Source organism: Canis lupus, chromosome 1, assembly GCF_048164855.1.
Source record: "Canis lupus baileyi chromosome 1, mCanLup2.hap1, whole genome shotgun sequence".
NCBI lineage: Eukaryota > Metazoa > Chordata > Mammalia > Carnivora > Canidae > Canis > Canis lupus.
Genome location: NC_132838.1, coordinates 74,899,469 through 74,918,901, shown reverse-complemented (window position 1 = coordinate 74,918,901; position 19,433 = coordinate 74,899,469). Strand labels below are relative to the sequence as shown.

General features: G+C 36.7%; 1 protein-coding gene across 1 annotated transcript in view; it reads right to left on the bottom strand.

Moving 5' to 3' along the window:
• Positions 1–19,433, bottom strand: part of AGTPBP1 (ATP/GTP binding carboxypeptidase 1) — a 177,282-nt gene that overhangs the window by 48,330 nt on the left and 109,519 nt on the right. The window contains 4 exon segments of the mRNA XM_072835890.1: positions 7,128–7,276; positions 7,361–7,447; positions 9,074–9,157; positions 17,378–18,090. Of these exon segments, the coding sequence (XP_072691991.1) occupies positions 7,128–7,276; positions 7,361–7,447; positions 9,074–9,157; positions 17,378–18,090 (1,033 nt within the window).

Sequence of the window (19,433 nt, the reverse complement as noted above, 5' to 3'; positions counted from 1 at the left end):
CACTGACCCCTAAGTCAAAATATACCTATTTAAAATAATTATTTAAAATTAGATTACTTAAAACATTTAAAAACTTTAAAAAAAGTTTATAACTTAACCAGACATTAATCTTGTCTACCTTACCTTCCTATAATTATTGCATTAAATCAGTGAATCTGACTAAAGCTTTTATCCCACACATGAAATCATCCAGAGTATACAATTTCCTATCTTCCACAAAAATAATGACAACTGAGTACAACCTCTTCAATTTGTGAAAGCTATACTTTTCATAAATGCTCCTTAAAAAGCATCATCATATTCACACTTTTAATAACTTTAATATTTTTGCTGGTACAACACTAGAGTTTTTAAAAAGTGTCTCACAGGGAAAACCCAATGAAATCAAAAGTTGGTTCATTGAAAAGGTCAATAAAATTGACAAATCTCTAGCAGGACTAACAAAAGAAAACACAAATTACTATTATCAGGAATCTACAAGGGGGTGTCACTACAGACCCTGCAGACGTCAAAAGTAATAAGGGAATACTATGATCAAATCTACAAACACACTTGACCATTCAGAAAAAACGGATCAACTCCTAAAAAAAGCACAAACTACCACATACCATGACTCACTGAAGCTATTGAAAAGCCCTAAAACTATTAAAAGAAATTTAGTTTGGAATTCAAAGACTATCAAAAAGGAAATCCTTCCAGACCCATGGTTTCACTGAAGACTTCAACCAAATGTTTAAGAATTAACACCAAATATACACAAGCTTTTCCAAAAAACAAGAGGAGGGAACATTTACCAACCCATTTTAGAAGGTCAATATTACCATGACATCATGACGAAAGAGAGGGGGAGGGGAAAGACAGGGCAAGATGGAGGAAGAGTAAGGTCCCCAAGTCACCTGTCCCCACCAACTTACCTCGATAACTTTCCAACCATCCTGAAAACCTATGAATTCGGCCTGAGACTTAAAGAGAGAACAGCTGGAACCCCACAGACAGAAGAGTGCAATTCTACCAAGTACAACTCACTTTTAGCCACTCTACACAGAGCAAAGAAAGAAGAACTCACCACAAAAAAATCAGAAACAGTACTCTCTGCCAAAGAGTTACAGAATTTGGATTACAATTCGATGTCAGAAAGCCAATTCAGAAACACAATTATAAAGCTACTGGTGGCTCTGGAAAAAAGCATAAAGGATTCAAGAGACTTCATGACTGCAGAATTTAGATCAAATCAGGCCGAAATTAAAAATCAATTAAATGAGATGCAATCCAAACTGGAGGTCCTAACAACGAGGCTAAATGAGGTAGAAGAATGAGTCAGTGACAGAGAAGACAAGTTGATGGCAAGGAAGGAAGCTGAGGATAAAAAAGAAAAACAATTAAAAGATCATGAGGTGGCTCAGGTGGCTCAGTGGTTTAGCACCGCCTTCAGCCCAGGGCTTGATCCTGGAGACCCAGGATCAAGTCCCACATCAGGCTCCCTGCATGGAGCCTGCTTCTCCCTCTGCCTATGTCTCTGCCTCTCTCTCTCTCTCTCTCTCTCTCTCTCTCTGTCTCATGAATAAATAAATAAAATCGGTTTTTTTTTAAATAAATAAAATCTTAAAAAAAAAAAAGATCATGAGGAAAGGATAAGCGAAATAAATGACAGCCTCAGAAGAAAAAATCTACATTTAATTGGGGTTCCAGACGTCGCCGAGAGGGACAGAGGACCAGAAAATGTATTTGAACAAATCATAGCTGAGAACTTCCTTAACTTGGGGAGTGAAACAGGCATTCAGATCCAGGAGATAGAGAGATTCCCCCCTAAAATCAATAAAAACTGTTCAACACCGCAACATTTAATAGTGAAACCTGGGAATTTCAAAGATAAAGAGAAAATCCTTAAAGCAGCAAGAGACAAGAAATCCCTAATCTTTGTGGGGGGAAGCATTAGGTTAACAGCAGACCTCTCCACAGAGACCTGGCAGGCCAGAAAGGGCTGACAGGTAATAATTTTCAGGGTCCTAAATGAGAAGAACATGCAACCAAGAATACTTTACCCAGCAAGGCTCTCATTCAGAATAGAAGGAGAGATAAAGAGCTTCCAAGACAGGCAGAAACTGAAAGAATATGTGACTACCAAACCAGCTCTGCAAGAAATATTCAGGGAGACTCTGTAAAACAAAGAGGAAGTCCAAGGAAACAATCCACAAAAACAGGGACTGAATAAGTATTATGAAACTAAATCCATATCTTTCAATAGTAACTCTGAACGAGAATGGGCTTAATGATCCCATCAAAAGGTGCAGGGTTTCAGACTGGATAAAAAAGCAAGACCCACCTATTTGCTGTCTACAAGAGACTCATTTTAGACCTAAGCCTGAAAATGAAAGGTTGGAGAACCATTTACCATTCAAATGGTCCTCAAAAGAAAGCAGGGGTAGCCATCCTCATATCAGATAAATGACAGTTTATCCCAAAGACTGTAGTAAGAAATGAAGAGGGACACTATATCATACTTAAAGGATCTATCCAACAAGAGGACCTAACAATCATGAATATTTGTGCCCCTAATGTGGGAGCTGCCAAGCAGATCAATCAATTAATAATGAAAGTTAAGACATACTCAGATAATAATACACTAATACTGGGAGACTTGAACACGGTGCTTTCTGTAATTGACAGGTATTCTAAGCACAACATCACCAAAGAAACAAGAGCTTTAAATGATACACTGGACCAGATGGATTTCACAGATATTTACAGAACTTTACATCCAAACGCAACTGAATACATATTCTTCTCAAGTGCACATGGAACTTTCTCCAGAATAGAGAGAAACCTTCTCACATCCTGGGGCACAAATCAGGTCTCAACCAATACCAAAAGATTGGGATTGTCTCCTGCATATTTTCACACCATAATACTTTGAAACTAGAACTCAATCACAAGAAGAAATTTGGAAGAAACTCAAACACGTGGAGGTTAAAGAGCATCCTGCTAAAAGATGAAAGGGTCAACCAGGAAATTAGAGAAGAATTAAAAAGATTCATGGAAACTAATGGGAATGAAGATACAACCGTTCAAAATCTTTGGGACACAGCAAAAGCAGTCCTGAGGGAGAAATACATTGCAATACAAATATCCATCCAAAAACTGGAAAGAACTCAAATACAAAACTTAACCTTGCACCCAAAGGAGCTGGAGAAAGAACAGCAAATAAAACCTACACCCAGCAGAAGAAGACAGTTAATAAAGACTCAAGCAAAAATCTCTATTTTCAATGAAATAGAGACCAGAAGAACTGTGGAACAGATCAACAGAACCAGGAGTTGGTTCTTTGAAAGAATTAATAAGATAGATGAACCATTAGCCAGCCTTACTAAAAACAAACAAGAAAAGACTCAAATTAATAAAATCACGAATGAAAAAGGAGAGATCACCACCAATACCAAGGAAATACAAACGACTTAAAAACATATTATGAGCAGCTATACGCCAATAAATTAGGCAATCAGAAGAAATGGACGCATTTCTGGAAAACCACAAACTACCAAAACTGGAACAGGAAGAAATAGAAAACCTGAACAGGCCGATAACCAGGGAGGAAATTGAAGCAGTCATCAAAAACCTCCCAAGACACAGAAGTCCAGGGCCAGATGGCTTCCCAGGGGAATTCTATCAAACTTTTATAGAAGAAACCATACCTTTTCTACTAAAGCTGTTCAGAAAGATAGAGATGGAATACTTCCAAACTCGTTCTAGGAGGCCTGCTTCACCTTAATTCCAAAACCAGACAAAGACCCCACCAAAAAGGAGAATTATAGACCAATATCCCTGATGAATACAGATGCAAAAATTCTCAACAAGATATTAGCCAATTGGATCCAACAGTATATTAAGAAGGTTATTCACCATGACAAAGTGGGATTTATCCCCGGGATGCAAGGCTGGTTCAACACTCATAAAGCAATCAATGTGATAGACCATATCAACATGAGAAAAAACAAGAACCACATGATCCTCTCAATAGATGCAGAGAAAGCATTTGACAAAATACAGCATCCATTCCTGACTCTTCAGAGTGTAGGGATAGAGGGAACATTCCTCAGCATCTTAAAAGCCATCTATGGAAAGCCCACAGCAAATATCATTCTCAATGGGGAAGCACTGGGAGCCTTTCCCCTAAGATCAGGAACACGACAGCGATGTCCACTCTCACCACTGCTATTCAACATAGTACTAGAAGTCCTAGCCTCAGCAATCAGGCAACAAAAAGAAATAAAAGGCATTCAAATTGGCAAAGAAGAAGTCAAACTCTCCCTCTTTGCAGATGACATGATACTGTGCATAGAAAACCCAAAAGACTCCACCCCAAGATTGCTAGAACTCATACAGCAATTTAAGAGTGTGGCAGGATACAAAATCAATGCCCAGAAACCAGTGGCATTTCTAGACACTAACAATGAGACTGAAGAAAGAGAAATGAGTCAATCCCATTTACAATTGCACCCAAAAGCATAAGATACCTAGGAATAAACCTAACCAAAGAGGTAAAGGATCTATACCCTAAAAACTATAGAACGCTTCTGAAAGAAATTGAGGAAGACACAAAAGATGGAAAAATATTCCATGCTCATGGATTGGAAGAATATTGTGAAAATGTCGATGCTACCCAGGGCAATGTACACATTTAATGCAATCCCTATCAAAATACCATGGGCTTTCTTCCGAGAGTTGGAACAAATCATCTTAAGATTTGTGTGGAATAAAAGACCCCGAATAGCCAGGGGAATATTAAAAAAACAAAAAACAAAAAACAAAAAAAACAGAGCTGGGGGCATCACAATGCCAGATTTCAGGTTGTACTATAAAGCTGTGATCATCAAGACAGTGTGGTACTGGCACAAAAACAGACACAGAGATCAATGGAACAGAATAGAGAATCCAGAAGTGGACCCTCAACTTTATGGTCAACTAATATTCGACAAAGCAGGAAAGACTATCCACTGGAAAAGACAGTCTCTTCAATAAATGGTGCTGGGAAAATTGGTCAGCCACGTGCCCAAAAAATGAAACTAGACCATTCTCTTACACCATACACAAAGATAAATTCAAAATGGATGAAAGATCTAAATGTGAGACAAGAATCCATCAAAATCCTAGAGGAAAACACAGGCCACACCCTTTTTGAACTTGGCCACAGCAACTTCTTGCTAGATACATCCACGACAGCAAGGGAAACAAAAGCAAAAATGAATTATTGGTACTTCATCAAGATAAAAAAGCTTCTGCACAGCAAGAGAAACAGTCAACAAAAAAAAAAAAAAAAAGAGAGAGAGAAACACTCAACAAAACTAAAAGACGACCTACAGAATGGGAGAGGATATTTGCAAGTGACCTATCAGATAGAGGGCTAGTATCCAAGATCTATAAAGAACTTATGAAACTCAACAGCAAAGAAACAAACAATTCAATCATGAAGTGGAATGCTCCACTTCCCTTGCCATCAGGGAAATAGAAATCAAAACCACAATGAGATACCATCTCACACCAGTGAGAATGGTGAAAATAAACAAGAGAGGAAACAACAAATGTTGGAGAGGATGTGGAGAAAGGGGAACCCTCTTGCACTGTTGGTGGGAATGTGAACTGGTACAGCCACTCTGGAAAACTGTGTGGAGGTTCTTCAAAGAGTTAAAAATAGAGCTGCCCTACAACCCAGCAATTGCACTGCTGAAGATTTACCCCAAAGATATAGATGCAGTGAAACATCAGGACACCTGCACCCCAATGTTTATAGCAGCAATGTCCACAATAGCCAAACTGTGGAAAGAGCCTCGGTGTCCATCGAAAGATGAATGGATAAAGAAGATGTGGTCTATATTTACAATGGAATATTCCTCAGCCATTAGAAACGACAAATACCCACCATTTGCTTCAACGTGGATGGAACTGAAGGGTATCATGCTGAGTTTAGCAAGTCAGTTGGAGAAGGAAAAACATTATTATGGTCTCATTCTTTTGGGGAATATAAAAAATAGTGAAAGGGAATAAAGAGGAAAGGAGAGAAAATGAGTGGGAAGTATCAGTGAGGATGACAGAACATGAGAGACTCCTACCTCTGGGAAACAAACAAGGGGGAGTGGAAAGGGAGGTGGGGGGGTTGGGGTGATTGGGTGACAGGCTGAGGGGGGCAGTTGACGGGATGAGCACTGGGTGTTATGCTATATGTTAGCAAATTGAACTCCAATGGAAAAAAAAAAAAACAGAATACAAAAAGAAAAAGACAACTATAGCTCAATATCCACCATAGCCAAGTGGGTTTTATTTTTTATGGATTACAAAAAAAAAAGGCTGTTTCAACATTCAAAACTCAATCCATGTAATATGTCATAACAACAGTCTAAAGAAGAAGAAAGTCACATGATCAGACCAAATGATGCAAAGCATATGACAAAATTCAGCATCCATTCATGTCAAAAAAAAAAAAACCTCAGCATATAGCAATAGAAGGAAATGTCTTCAACTAGACCATTAATCTTTTAAAATTTGCAGAAAACTACAGCTAACATCTTAGTCAAGGTGACAAGGAAAGGTACAAGGCTTTGTGGTGATGAAGTATTCTGTATCTTGATTGTGGTGACTGGTTTAAGAATCTACAAATGTAATCAAATGGCACGAAACTCTGCGCCCACACTGCACCAATGTCAAATCCTCACTCTGTGATGCTACTACGGTTATGGAAGATGTAGCCACTGGAGGAAACCCAGTGAAGAGAACATGAGACCTTCCTGAAATTTCTATCACATTTTTATGAGACTATTCAAAGTTAAAAAGATTCTCTTCTAGATGAACTAACATTAAAAACTAGATTTTATGCGGCATAAGTAACAAACCTTTAGTTATATTTAATTTGGATGAAGTCGAAGATATTCATTACATTTTAAAGGGTTTTCACCAACAAAGCAAAGCTCAGCTTATTTCAGATTTTGCATAATAAATATGTGAATTTTGAGAACTAGAGAAAATCAAAGGAACACTGAACATTTTTTAAACATGGTCAGTAATTAAAAAAAAAACTTATGTCTTTCGGTTATGATGCCTGCATACCTTCTAAATTTGGGGAATAAAATATTTCTTACCATAATTAAATTGACTGTTGGACTTTTCACAGTTAATGATGTTAAACCGGTAAGCAACACCCGGTCGCATTCCGCTGACCTCAAAGTAAAACCACTGGTGATAATGATTGCTATTTATATCTGAGTTCAAAATAAGATCATATTCATTTCTGAAAACAGAAAATAAAGAAATCTGATGAAAATTAGGAAAATATTTGTGCTTAGACAAAATGAGAAAATTTTAAATGACTTACTTTCTAATTTGAATTACTTTGCGCAGATTCCCAGATTCGAATTTGGAGTTAAACTTCAAAATATCTCCTTCTTCTGGAATGGCGTAACTAAACAGAATTTTTAAAGTGAGTATAATAAAATACATTGCATGTAAAAATGTGAACAAAAGATAAATAAAACTACGCTACAAATTAAAAATATACCACCTCATGGCCACCCATCTCATTATTATGAAATACCATTATAAACCAAAAATTATAACCAACACAAGCAAAACACAAACTCTGGCTAACATTTATAGATTTAAAAATTATAATTAAAAAAATAAAAATAAAAATAAAAATTATAATTATAGGTGGAGATTTATTCCCACATTTAGAGTGAATGTTAATCACAAGAAATTTTGCCTCACTGAAGAAATGTCATTCCTAAACACTAATCATATACAAAGACCAGATATATTTTTTAAAATTCATATTACTGAGTAACAATAATTCTAATTAAACTATGTAGTTCTCAGGTGAAAATATTTTAAGTTTATAGAGCTCTATTACATAATAGATATTATATACTCCGGTTTCTCTTCAGATCATATAAATCTTTCACCTTTTAAATAACAGATATTATCTATTAGTGCCAAAAAGGTAAAGGTTTTGTCTGCACTTTACATAGTCACTACTTTAGTTAAGTATTTACTGAGTGCCTATAAGGTACTATATCTGGTTTTAGTTGTATGTCTGCCCATTTCCCTGATTAAATACCAATTCTTCCTCTTCTGGAGCTTACATTTCAATAGGGGTTAACTAAGACCCCAAGAAGATCAATGATTTTGTCAAAAGGCACTTGAGTTAGAAATAGCACTGGTATGCATGCCATACTCGGGGTTTCTGAGTTTCTCTTTTTATCACATCTGCATGATCTGTATGATACATAATTAAAGGAATGAAATAACTAAGATTTTTGAATAAGGTAGATTTGGCTTTCATCTTTAAGATTATTCGAAATTCAATCATTAGCTTTGATACAGCTTTTACCCTTATTTCTCTGACAAAGATCTTTAAAAAGTGTTTTATTTCCTCCAAAAAGACCAGTTAAGATGTGAAATTCTCCCCAAAATATTAGAATATTGAGAGAGAGGGTCAGCCATTGAGGGCTAATTAAATTTCTCATCTAAGGAGATAATAGTCACAATCATCATTTCCAATTTTTGTGTATTTACTTATATTTAAACCCTAAAATGTGATGATATCAGTGATAACCCTAAATTGTAAATAACACCAATGCATGAAGCATCATAAACAAATGGCTTCACAAGTCAAGAAAGTAATAAAAAGGACCGATGCACATCATAAGCGGTAAGAGACAAGGAGAGTAGTGGGAACTATGGAGAAGTTAGCAAGCATATGCTCCTTCTAAAAGAGATGGTAATTTGCTGTCCCAAGGAAATGAAGGCTCACTATTACAGGACAAGGCAGCATTTCATGTGAAATTTCCACCCTCTCCAATGAAGGTAATTTTAGATTTTTTTTTAAAACACAGCATCACTTTGTAATCTTTCTCTTACTATAAGCCCATTAAAAGTCTACCTAAGTACAAACAAAGCCTGTAATATATCCAATTTAACATGGGCAAGCTAGGAGGGAATTAGCTATTTTTTTAAATTTTACAAATAACAATGAAACTTTATAGAGTATAAATACAACTAATAAAAGTAAAAGCAACAACAGACTTACTTTGGGTTATCTAAGTCATACACCACTCGATCTATGATATCACTCTGATGTATTAGCCTCTCAATATCTTGAGCAATTTTTGTCCTGAAATCATAAAAGAGAAGTGTGACCACCAAAATTCATTATGTGACCACCAAAATTCATTATTATATGCCAAGGCACAACTTTCTCCAAAATAAGTTTTGGAAAAAAAAATAAGTTTTAGATGAAAAAAAGTATAAAATGGTAAAACTTTCTTAAAATAAAAGTAATCATTCCTCTATATTTTGTACACAGAAAAAATTACCAATACATAAGAAAACAAAAATTACTATTTCTTAAGTCCGAATTCCAGAAAATAACTGTGTAGAATTCAGCTGCAAGTCCAATAAACTTAAAAAAATCCTGAATGTATATTATGACTTCCAATATAGAAAAGATATCAAGTCACTCTCTAGCCCTCAAGCAAATAATTTTATAAACATAATAACAGCAGTAAAGATCTAAAAAGCCAGAAATTGTGTACAAGGGAGATTTTTTAAATCCACTCTTGCTGGAATTTAGCTAAAATGCAACTGGCGACGGACTCGCACATTCTGCAGAATCTGTGCTCTCTTCTGTAGCTGGAGAGGAAATGTGGAGGGGAGGGGAACACTTGTGTCGGGAAACAGAGAGTGAACCCTGAATCTCTAGGATTCTCAGGGCCTGATCTCCCCCTGAATCAGTCCAACAAAATAGACACCAACCAACAGGAAGATTCCTAAAATCCCTGCCACTCACCTAGAAGAGTGAGCCACACACAGATCCCACAATCTTCCCTGTCAGTAATTAAATGAAGGAATACAATTGCTGCAAATAGCACCAAACTGTAACCAAATCAGAACAAATTTGGAACATAAAGCCAGGTGCCTGGGACCCCAGGTACACTGGCCACAAAGATCATGGTAAGAAGTTGCCTGACACAGTATCACCTGCCATATTATCACTACTCTAAAAGAAGAAGCCAATTATACTAACTGATTTAAATTTCAAGTTTCTCTGTTTCAGCTAAAAATTGGTAATGCAGATTAGAACTGTGTTCTATTGATTTATTGATATAGCAGAATGAGAAAATCTGCCAAAATGGTTATAATAAAATCTTAAGAATACACTGAACACTGAAAGTCTCCCGAACTTCAGGAAGATGTAAAACTAGTCTCCTGCACAAAAATGTTTCTTTGTGACTATGGAGTATTAGCTCTCACACAGTTTAGAAATATATCTAATAATAATAACTTCAGAATAAGCTAAGACCTTATTCTGATGAAGAACTCAAAATTATCAAGAAAACATTAAAAGGTATGATAGTTACAGGAAAAAATTTTAAGAATGTACAACTCTAAATTTATTTTTAGTTATTTTTTTTTAAAGATTTTATTTATTTATTCATCAGAGACAGATCGAGAGAGAGAGGCAGAGACACAGGCAGAAGGAGAAGCAGGCTCCATGCAGGGAGCCCAATATGGGACTCGATCCTGGGTCTCCAGGATCACGCCCTGGACTGAAGGCGGCACTAAACCGCTGAGCCACCCAGGCTGCCCATATTTTTAGTTTTATTCTACAAAAAATAACATCACTGACAAGCAGTTTATTTAAAAAAAAATCCTCATATCAGAGGATTATGATATAAATCCTTGTTTAAGTTCATTGTCATAACTTTCAAATGGCAAGTTCTTTATAAAGAAATAACCTTTTAAAAAGCTATTACAATAACAAACAAGTCCAAAACATCTATCTCCCAGACCTTCAACAATAAAAGAGATGGCACTCATATATATTCAGATATACCATACCAATAAAAAAAGTGAATATTTAAGTATAGGTGAATGACTAAATATATCTATTTGCCAGAGTAAGGAGTCTCTCATGTTCTGTCACCCTCTCTGATATTTCCCATTCATTTTTTCTCCTTTCCCCTTTAATCCCTTTCACTATTTTTTATATTCCCCATATAGTGAAACCATACATTTGTCCTTCTCTGATTGACTTACTTCACTCAGCATAATACCTTCCAGTTCCATCCATGTTGAATAAATGGTGGGTATTTGTCGTTTCTAATAGCTGAGGAATATTCCATTGTATACATAAACCACATCTTCTTTATCCATTCATCTTTCGATGGACACCGAGGCTCTTTCCACAGTTTGGCTATTGTGGACATTGCTGCTATAAACATTGGGGTGCAGATGTCTGGGCCTTTCACTGCATCTGTATCTTTGGGGTAAATCCCCAGCAGTGCAATTGCTGGGTCGTAGGGTAGCTCTAGTTTTAACTTTTTAAGGAAACTCCACACAGTTTTCCAGAGTGGCTGTACCAGTTCACATTCCCACCAACAGTGCAAGAGGGTTCCCCTTTCTCCACATCCTCTCCAAAACAAAAACAGATACTTAACAAAAGTTTGGGGGTTTAATGGAAAATAGTATTAACAGCCTGATAAACAGCCCAGTTCTATAGCAAAGTTCCATAGTATAAGAATGTCTAAGAGTGTCAGAATAGCACAGACAGCCATAGGGCAGGGTCAGGTCTAAGTGTGTGAGCTGACCCAGTGGTGCTGTGGGGATTATAAAGCACAGGCTCCATCTAAAAAACAAACTGACTGCTGCCAGACAGGAACCACAGATTAAGTTTGTCACACCAGTTTTTCTTTTTAAATTTTTTTCTTTTTAAATTTATTTATTCATGATAGTCACAGAGAGAGAGAGAGCGCGGCAGAGACATAGGCAGAGGGAGAAGCAGGCTCCATGTACCGGGAGCCGGACGTGGGGTTTGATCCCAGGTCTCCAGGATCGCGCCCTGGGCCAAAGGCAGGCACCAAACCGCTGCGCCACCCAGGGATCCCCCAGTTTTTCAAGAAACATCAGAAAGTCGGATTTCTATGCAGAATATTCCACATTTTAAATGTTTGCAATCAATAAAAACAAACAAAAAACAAAACCAGTCTGCAAGTGAAGCCCAACATCATGTACAAGTTAATGTGCAGTGGTTTTCAACCTTTGATTGTATTTTAGGGGACATAGTGGCCCATGTATATTACACTAGACCTAACATAACACCTGAAGTAAATACCTACCCTGCCACCAACCCTCATTAATAAAGAGGAAAACCAGTCCTTTATTCAGACATGGATTAGTGTTAAGCAACCAACTTGCATAAAAGAATGTCAATTCCTTCCTTCCTTTACTTCACCTGCCTATTAAAATATATAGTTCTCCAGTCAAAACAAAACAATAAATATGTTCCAGGTACCCTCAGGGACTATAATCTTAAACTTACTAACATTCAGTATCTATCAAAGATCTGGCCCAGAAGAGGGGCTTTATTTATAAACACAAGTATAAACACAACCTTAAGTTAGGTTTCAACCAATACAGAGCAGCCTTACAAGAAACAATTTAATATATCTCCTTGCTATATTTACTATGAGGATATTATGGGGAATGTTGTTGTTCATTACATAGATACTCCCAGAGGATCCAGAAAAAATAATCTTTATAGAGAGTATGGTTTATGATCACTATATATAAATGAACAGGCTTATGATCTAGGCCAGAGTTAGACTCCTGACTCTGCCATGTACTAGCAGCATAACCTTGGATAAGCTGCTCAAAAACTCTAACCTCCACACAGTCTTCTATAAAATAAGAAGAGCAATTTCTTTACAGAGCCATTATACAATGAAATGGCATACTTTATATACAAATATACACTGCATGTAAAGTGCTGATTACTTAGTTGTCTGGCCCATAAAAAAACACTCAGTAAAAGTTATGTGCTGCTGTTGCTCCTACTAAGATTTCTACTATTGTTGCCATTCCAGAAGTACTCCTATTTCCCGAGCCACGCTGAACTTACTAAAAAGAAATCCAAGATTTTGTTTTATTTATTTTGCTTTGGCCACAATTATTCTACTTTTTAATTTTAAACTTCTGAACAGATAATATAATGACATGGAGCAAAAATCACATGCTACATAAAAGTATAAGATGGAGACTCTTATACACTTATACACTTCCAACACAACCCATATCCTCCACTCATCCAGTAACTACTTTCATTACTTTCCTTCCACAAGGAGTTTACAGCATCTTTCCATCAGTGCCTAGATATCTTTTTGGTTTTTAATCACTGCACTGTATTCACAGAAAAGATACACCATAATGTATCTAACTAGTTGATTGATGTGCACAACACCATAACAAGTGACTTTGAACACCATTTCACAGATGTGCAAATCGTATGCATAGGTCTATATGCCATGCATATAAATTCTGAATTTCCAGATATGGGATTAATGTGTCCAAGGAAATATGTACTGTTAATCTTGATAGATCTTGTCAGACTGCCCTCCACAAGAAGTACTATCATTTTACAATCCCATTATTGATGTATAAGAGAGCCAGTTTCTCCACAGCCTCATCAATAGAACGTGCCAGCAAACTTCTAGATTTTGACAATTTGCTATGTGGGACATGGTATCTCAATATATTTTAATTTGCATTTCTTTTATTTTGAGAGTTGTTGAACATATTTCTGTGAATAAGAGTCACTGTATTTCCTTGCCACATTTTTCATTTTTTTATAAAAGTATTTTTGTACAGTATCTTAAATACTTTTTAAAACAAGGCAATATGAAATATATTTTATTATAAAATACAGCTAGGCAATTTTTCTAAAACACACAAAAAATAATGGAAAGTAAAATCAAAATGCTAAAAGTTACTACCTCTAGGGAATGGGGCAAAGAGCGACCTTTCTTCTACTTTTTCTCATGCGCTAATTTTATGAAAACAGGAAAAATGCATCCCAAAATGCTAAGCATTCTTTAAACATCAAGAGATAAGTTTCACTTTAATTTGTTAGCCAACTAAATCAAACATATGGATTCAAGTAATTATCAGTAGGTGATTACAATAAAAAAAATTTTTTAAGGGTTAACACACAGTATCTACATTGAGATATGAAGCTTGTAATAGGTTTTTCTCCTTCCAAATGAGATGGAGAAATTTTTAATGAAGTTTTATTCATTTGCTGCATTATTTTTAAAAGATTAATGGGGATGCGTGGGTGGCTCAGCTTCAGCTCAGGTCGTGTCCCAGGGTCCGGGATCAAGCCCCAAATCAGGCTCCCTACAGGGAGCCTGCTTCTCCCTCTGCCTATGTCTCTGCCTCTCTCTTCTCTGTCTCTCATGAATAAATAAATGAAATCTTTAAAAAAATTAATGATTAAAAGATCAGTGATAACCATACAACAGAAATTCAAAATAACAAAAAGATTTTCAATGAGTAATTTTAAGAAGTCTAATGCTTTCTTTTCTAAAAATGATAAAATAGTAAATCCTTATTAATCTTGACATTCATTTACAATTCTACTCCATTCACATATGGGCTGGGCGAAAAAGTCGGAAAATAATTTACAAAATGTTCATCATTTGCTCAAAAACTAAATTGCAGAAGACTAGGCAGATAAGATAAGCAAAGTAGAAACATCCTCAATGTAGTATTTCAAAAAAGGAAGCATTTCTGAGTACTTAGAAAATCTTATTACCTGGCCTCTATTGGATACCTTATCACAAATACAGAACCAGAAAGCCTCAGACAGTCTAGCTAGCTACTGGGGTCAAACAAACCTTTTCCCTTAAGGACTAAATAGTAAATATTTTAGTCTTTGCAAAGCCACATGCTCTCTATGACAACCATTCAACTCTGCCACTGTGGCACCAAAACAGCCACAGATCACACGTAAGCAAATAGCTGTCTTCCAAAAAACCTTTATTTATAAACACAAATATGAATGTCATATAATTTTCATGTGTCACAAAATGTTACTGTTCTTTGGATTTTTTTTGAACCATTTAAATGTGTAAAAAGCATTCTTAGCTTACGGGCTGAACAGAAACAAGTAGTAGTGAGCTGCATTTGACACAAAGGGCTGTAGTTTGCTAATCATGTTGAGGTGAATAACAAACTTTTCTGATCATGACCTACAAGAAATACATTTTAAAAACCAATGCCCTGGTCAGGTGTCTGGGTGGCTCAGGTTAAGTATCTGACTCCTGATTTCTGCTCAGGTCATGATCTCAGGGCATGGAATAAAGCCCCATTTTGGGTTCCTGCACTCAGCGGGGCATTTGCTGGAGATTCTCTCTATCCCTCTCTCCTCCCCACCCCTGCATATGCTTCTGCACTTTCTCTCTATAAAATACATAGATAAATCTTTAAAAAAAAATACTGCCCTGAATGCGCATGCACATGCTCACACATATACCTGAAACAAAGGTTTATGACATAATACTTTGCTGTACTACATGCGACACACTGTTACCTTCTCTTTTAATACTGGTTTCTATTGGGCATCAATCCACAGTTTGAGAAGAAAATTGGTTATCTAGAGAAATTAAATTATTTTGCTGAAACACACATACACACTATCAGTGGAAGAGTCAAGTCTAAAATCCAAACATTTTGACTTGCTTCTCAGAGTACTGTGGCTGCCAGGACACACCACACTGACTCATCACTCGTATCAAGTCAAATCCACTGGTTCAAGTATGTTTGCTACATGAGTTTGTTCTTCCAGTCTCAAATTAATGTCACTTGAAAGAATAAATGCAGGTCCCCTACAGTTCCTGGGTTTATCTCCTGACGACAAACTGAGAAGACAAAGGTTAAACAGGATGAACTTTGTCCCCATCATTGCAACTGTTCTCAGGGCTACAACTTCTCTATCCTCTGACATCAATCTAAATCCCCCTTTCCCTCAGCTATCACCCTCTAAGTCTTGGCTTAAGTAACCCAAACTTAGAGAAGTCTAAGCCCCTGGCAATCCTATCATATCATTCCAGAGTGGCTATGACATGCCCACTCACACTTAAAATGAGTGGATCACATGAGTTCCACACATTCAACCTGCTGCCATTGTGTACAAGCAATCTTACCACCTTTAGCTGATCTGGGTCAAGAGAATAGAGCCAATTTCTGCCTGCTGGTCCTAGACAGAAGAGTCTTAAGTAACTTGTTGACAACCACAGCTTGTAGTTAAGTTGCACCCTTACTATGTCCCCCATGGGAAGACTGCATCCACTCTGAGCACCAGAACTAACCCTGCAGAACTCAGAGGTACCCAGACAGAAAGCACCAAGCCCCAGTAGGACACTGCAAACTACAAGTAGGTAGGACCACTTCCTGTCCTCACCTCCCAATATGAGACCTATGTATTCTTTGTTTTGAGGATACAGAACTGTATGGATATACTTTAGTGCATGTACTTCATTTTGAAAGATGGCAACCCATCACTGCAGAGTATTTCCTCCTACTTGGAGCTTCCTTCACCTGTGCCTTCTGAAGGCCATTCTAGCACTCTAAGAGGCCAGCTGTCTCTGGACAATGCAGTGTGTGATGCAACCAGTGCATGCCAGGGCACATGTCCACTCCCACAAAGCCTTCCCAGCAAAGTGGGTCCCTTGTTCTGATGCTATGTTGTATGTGATTCCATACCTGTGGGTCAAGGAGCCAATTGGTAGCATTAAACATATACCAAGTTGCTAAGTAAAAATGATTAATTTATACTAAACATTAAATATTAAAAATTAATAAGATACAGTTGTTGCTTTATAAAAGCCTACAGTCCAAGGATAATCAAATGCCCACAGCAGTGTCTTCCTTTATCATTACATATTATACTATACAACAAGAGCATCATGATGTTTTTAGACACAAGTAAACCATCATCACAAAACCCTAAACATAATCACTGAAAATAGTCAAGTTGCACTTCAAATGTATTTATATGCCAAATATTACTAGATGGTAATACTTAAAACTATTTGTAATTTCTAAAATTAATTGGCAAGATTGAATAACTTTAGTCAGTTTTTATGAATCCCAAATTTTCATACTGAGTAGTTCCACTTTCAATTTTTACAACAAAAGAATACTGTCCACATTTTAAAAAATCATATATAAATCAAGCTCAAATTATAATAAAATTACAATTTAATATATTACTAATATTTATTCAAAAATTAGTAAATAATCTGTATTTTCAGATCCCATCTAAATAAAAAATTTCTAAATTGTCCAATGGTCAGGTTTATTATGCCTGCTTCATTTGAATAAGTAATGAGTTTAGAAAATAAAGTTAACCCATAAGGATAAATTGCAAGTAAGTGCAATATGTCCAAAGAAGGTAAAAAATTACCAATAACTTTAATTCAGAGTACTCTTCTTTCTAAATACCCATATTTTGACAATGGTCTTGTTTAAAAGAAAGAAGAAACTTGTAACTCACCTTTGTACACCATAAGGTCTTTCTAAAATAGGCTCTTTGAATGGGGGTGGAATGTGACCAAAATAATCAGGATAAGCCACCTCTGAATATTCTGGGACAGACTTTGTATTTTTCACAATCTCAATATAGAGATCTGAGTCGTGGAGTGTGGGTCCATCAGAGACTTCTACTGATGCTTGTTCCACTGATGAAGTAGACTCTGTATCTTCATCATCCTCAGTTTCAACTCCAGTACAACAAAGCTTCCCTAGCTGAACTGTTCTGCCCTCAAACAGAACATTTCCACAAGTGGCCATGTGTGGACAAGCTTTAGTGCACGTGAGGACAGTAAGAGGGAGACTGTAGTCCTTCTTCGCTCCTGCAGTAAAACCTGGGGCTGTCTGAGGAGGGATATTCTGCAAAGTAATTCGGTCCAAGGCCTTTACAATATCATTGTTTAAGCCCTGGGCTGAAGATATAGTTCTGTTCTGATCACCTAGCTGCTGTTGTGATGTTCTGTCATTATCTTTAATATCTTCTTTTGCCAGATCCACACAGGTAGGTTTCTTATCACTTTCATCTGCTTTAGGAGACACATTCGTCCTTACAATTCCTTTTCTTAAATTGCCTGGATTGCCTGATGCTTCCTCTCCCGCAGTAGGAACAACAATAGGCCCGCGTACTTTTCCCTCAAATACAAATGGCTTTGGTTCTTTGGAGATTAAATCATAGTCCTTTGAAAATAAAAAATATGTTTAATCTTTTATCTGTAAATATTTAAATGTATCAACAAAACTAAGACTATATTCTTGTACATGCTGCTTCAGAAAACTAACATCTGAAAGTCATAAAAATGGATAAAAAACGGTATGTTTTAATTTCACTAATAAAAAGTATTTAGCCACAAAATTCATTACTTATTTTACTTTTTCTATTATAAAAATAATACCTACATGTAAGAGAAATATGTGGAATTTTACCAAAGCACAAAGATATCAAAAGCATCCAGATCCTTATTAAAGGAAACACAACAACCTGTTATTCATTAATTCAACAATTAGAGTATCTTTTGTGCCAAGCAATGTTTCAGGCACTCAAGCCCCATCACCTTAAAAACAGACACAAACAAAAAAAACCTCTTCCTTCTTGCAGCTTACATTCTTCTATGTAAGGAAGGCAGACGACTGTCAACACAAGTAATAAACATGACATAGGGATGTTTGGGCGGCTCAGCAGGTTAAGCATCCACTCTTGATTTTGGCTCAGGTCAGGATCTCAGGGTACTGGGATCAAGCCCCTTACTCCATCATGCTCTGGGCTCAGTAGGGAGTCTGCTTGAGGATTCCCTCTGTTTCCCTCTGCCCTTTCCCCTGCTTGGGTGCTCTCTCTCTCATCCCTCTATAAAACAATCTTTTTTTTTTTTAAATGACATAAATGTATTTTATGGAATGAAAGTAGGCTAAAATGTTAAAGAGGGGATCTACTTTCGTGTAGATTGAGAGTGCCAAGGGGAGGAAAAGTGGGCTGTGATTTTAAATGCCATGGATTAGGAAAACCTCACTAAGAAGATGGCATATAAGCAAAGGCAAAAAGGACTGCCATGCATAGGACCCAGAACAGGAGAATGCCTGCTATATGCAGAGAACAGGAAGGAGGTTAGGATGGCTGGCACAGAATGAGCAAGATGAATTCCAAGATGTAAAAGAGAACCAGATATTGTAGGGCTTTGCAGGCTATCTTAAAATTTTAGGTTTTACTTTGAATGACACTGGGAGTCAATGGAAGGTCTGGGGAAAAGGACTGCCATGACATGGCTTAAATTCAGAAACAAAACAAAACAAAATAGAACCTATAAGCACAGGATTTAGCCACCTGGAGTACAGGGTTTCTTAGCCACAGGGGTTGAGTCAATTGATCTAAATAATTCTTTTTTAAAGAGACAGAAGCAAATCATAAGAGGCTCAACTACAGAGAACAAACTAAGGATTAATGGAGGGAGGTAGGCAGGGAACGAGTGAAAAGGGTGATGGACATTAAGGAGGGCACTTCTGATGAGCACTGGGTATTATATGTAAGT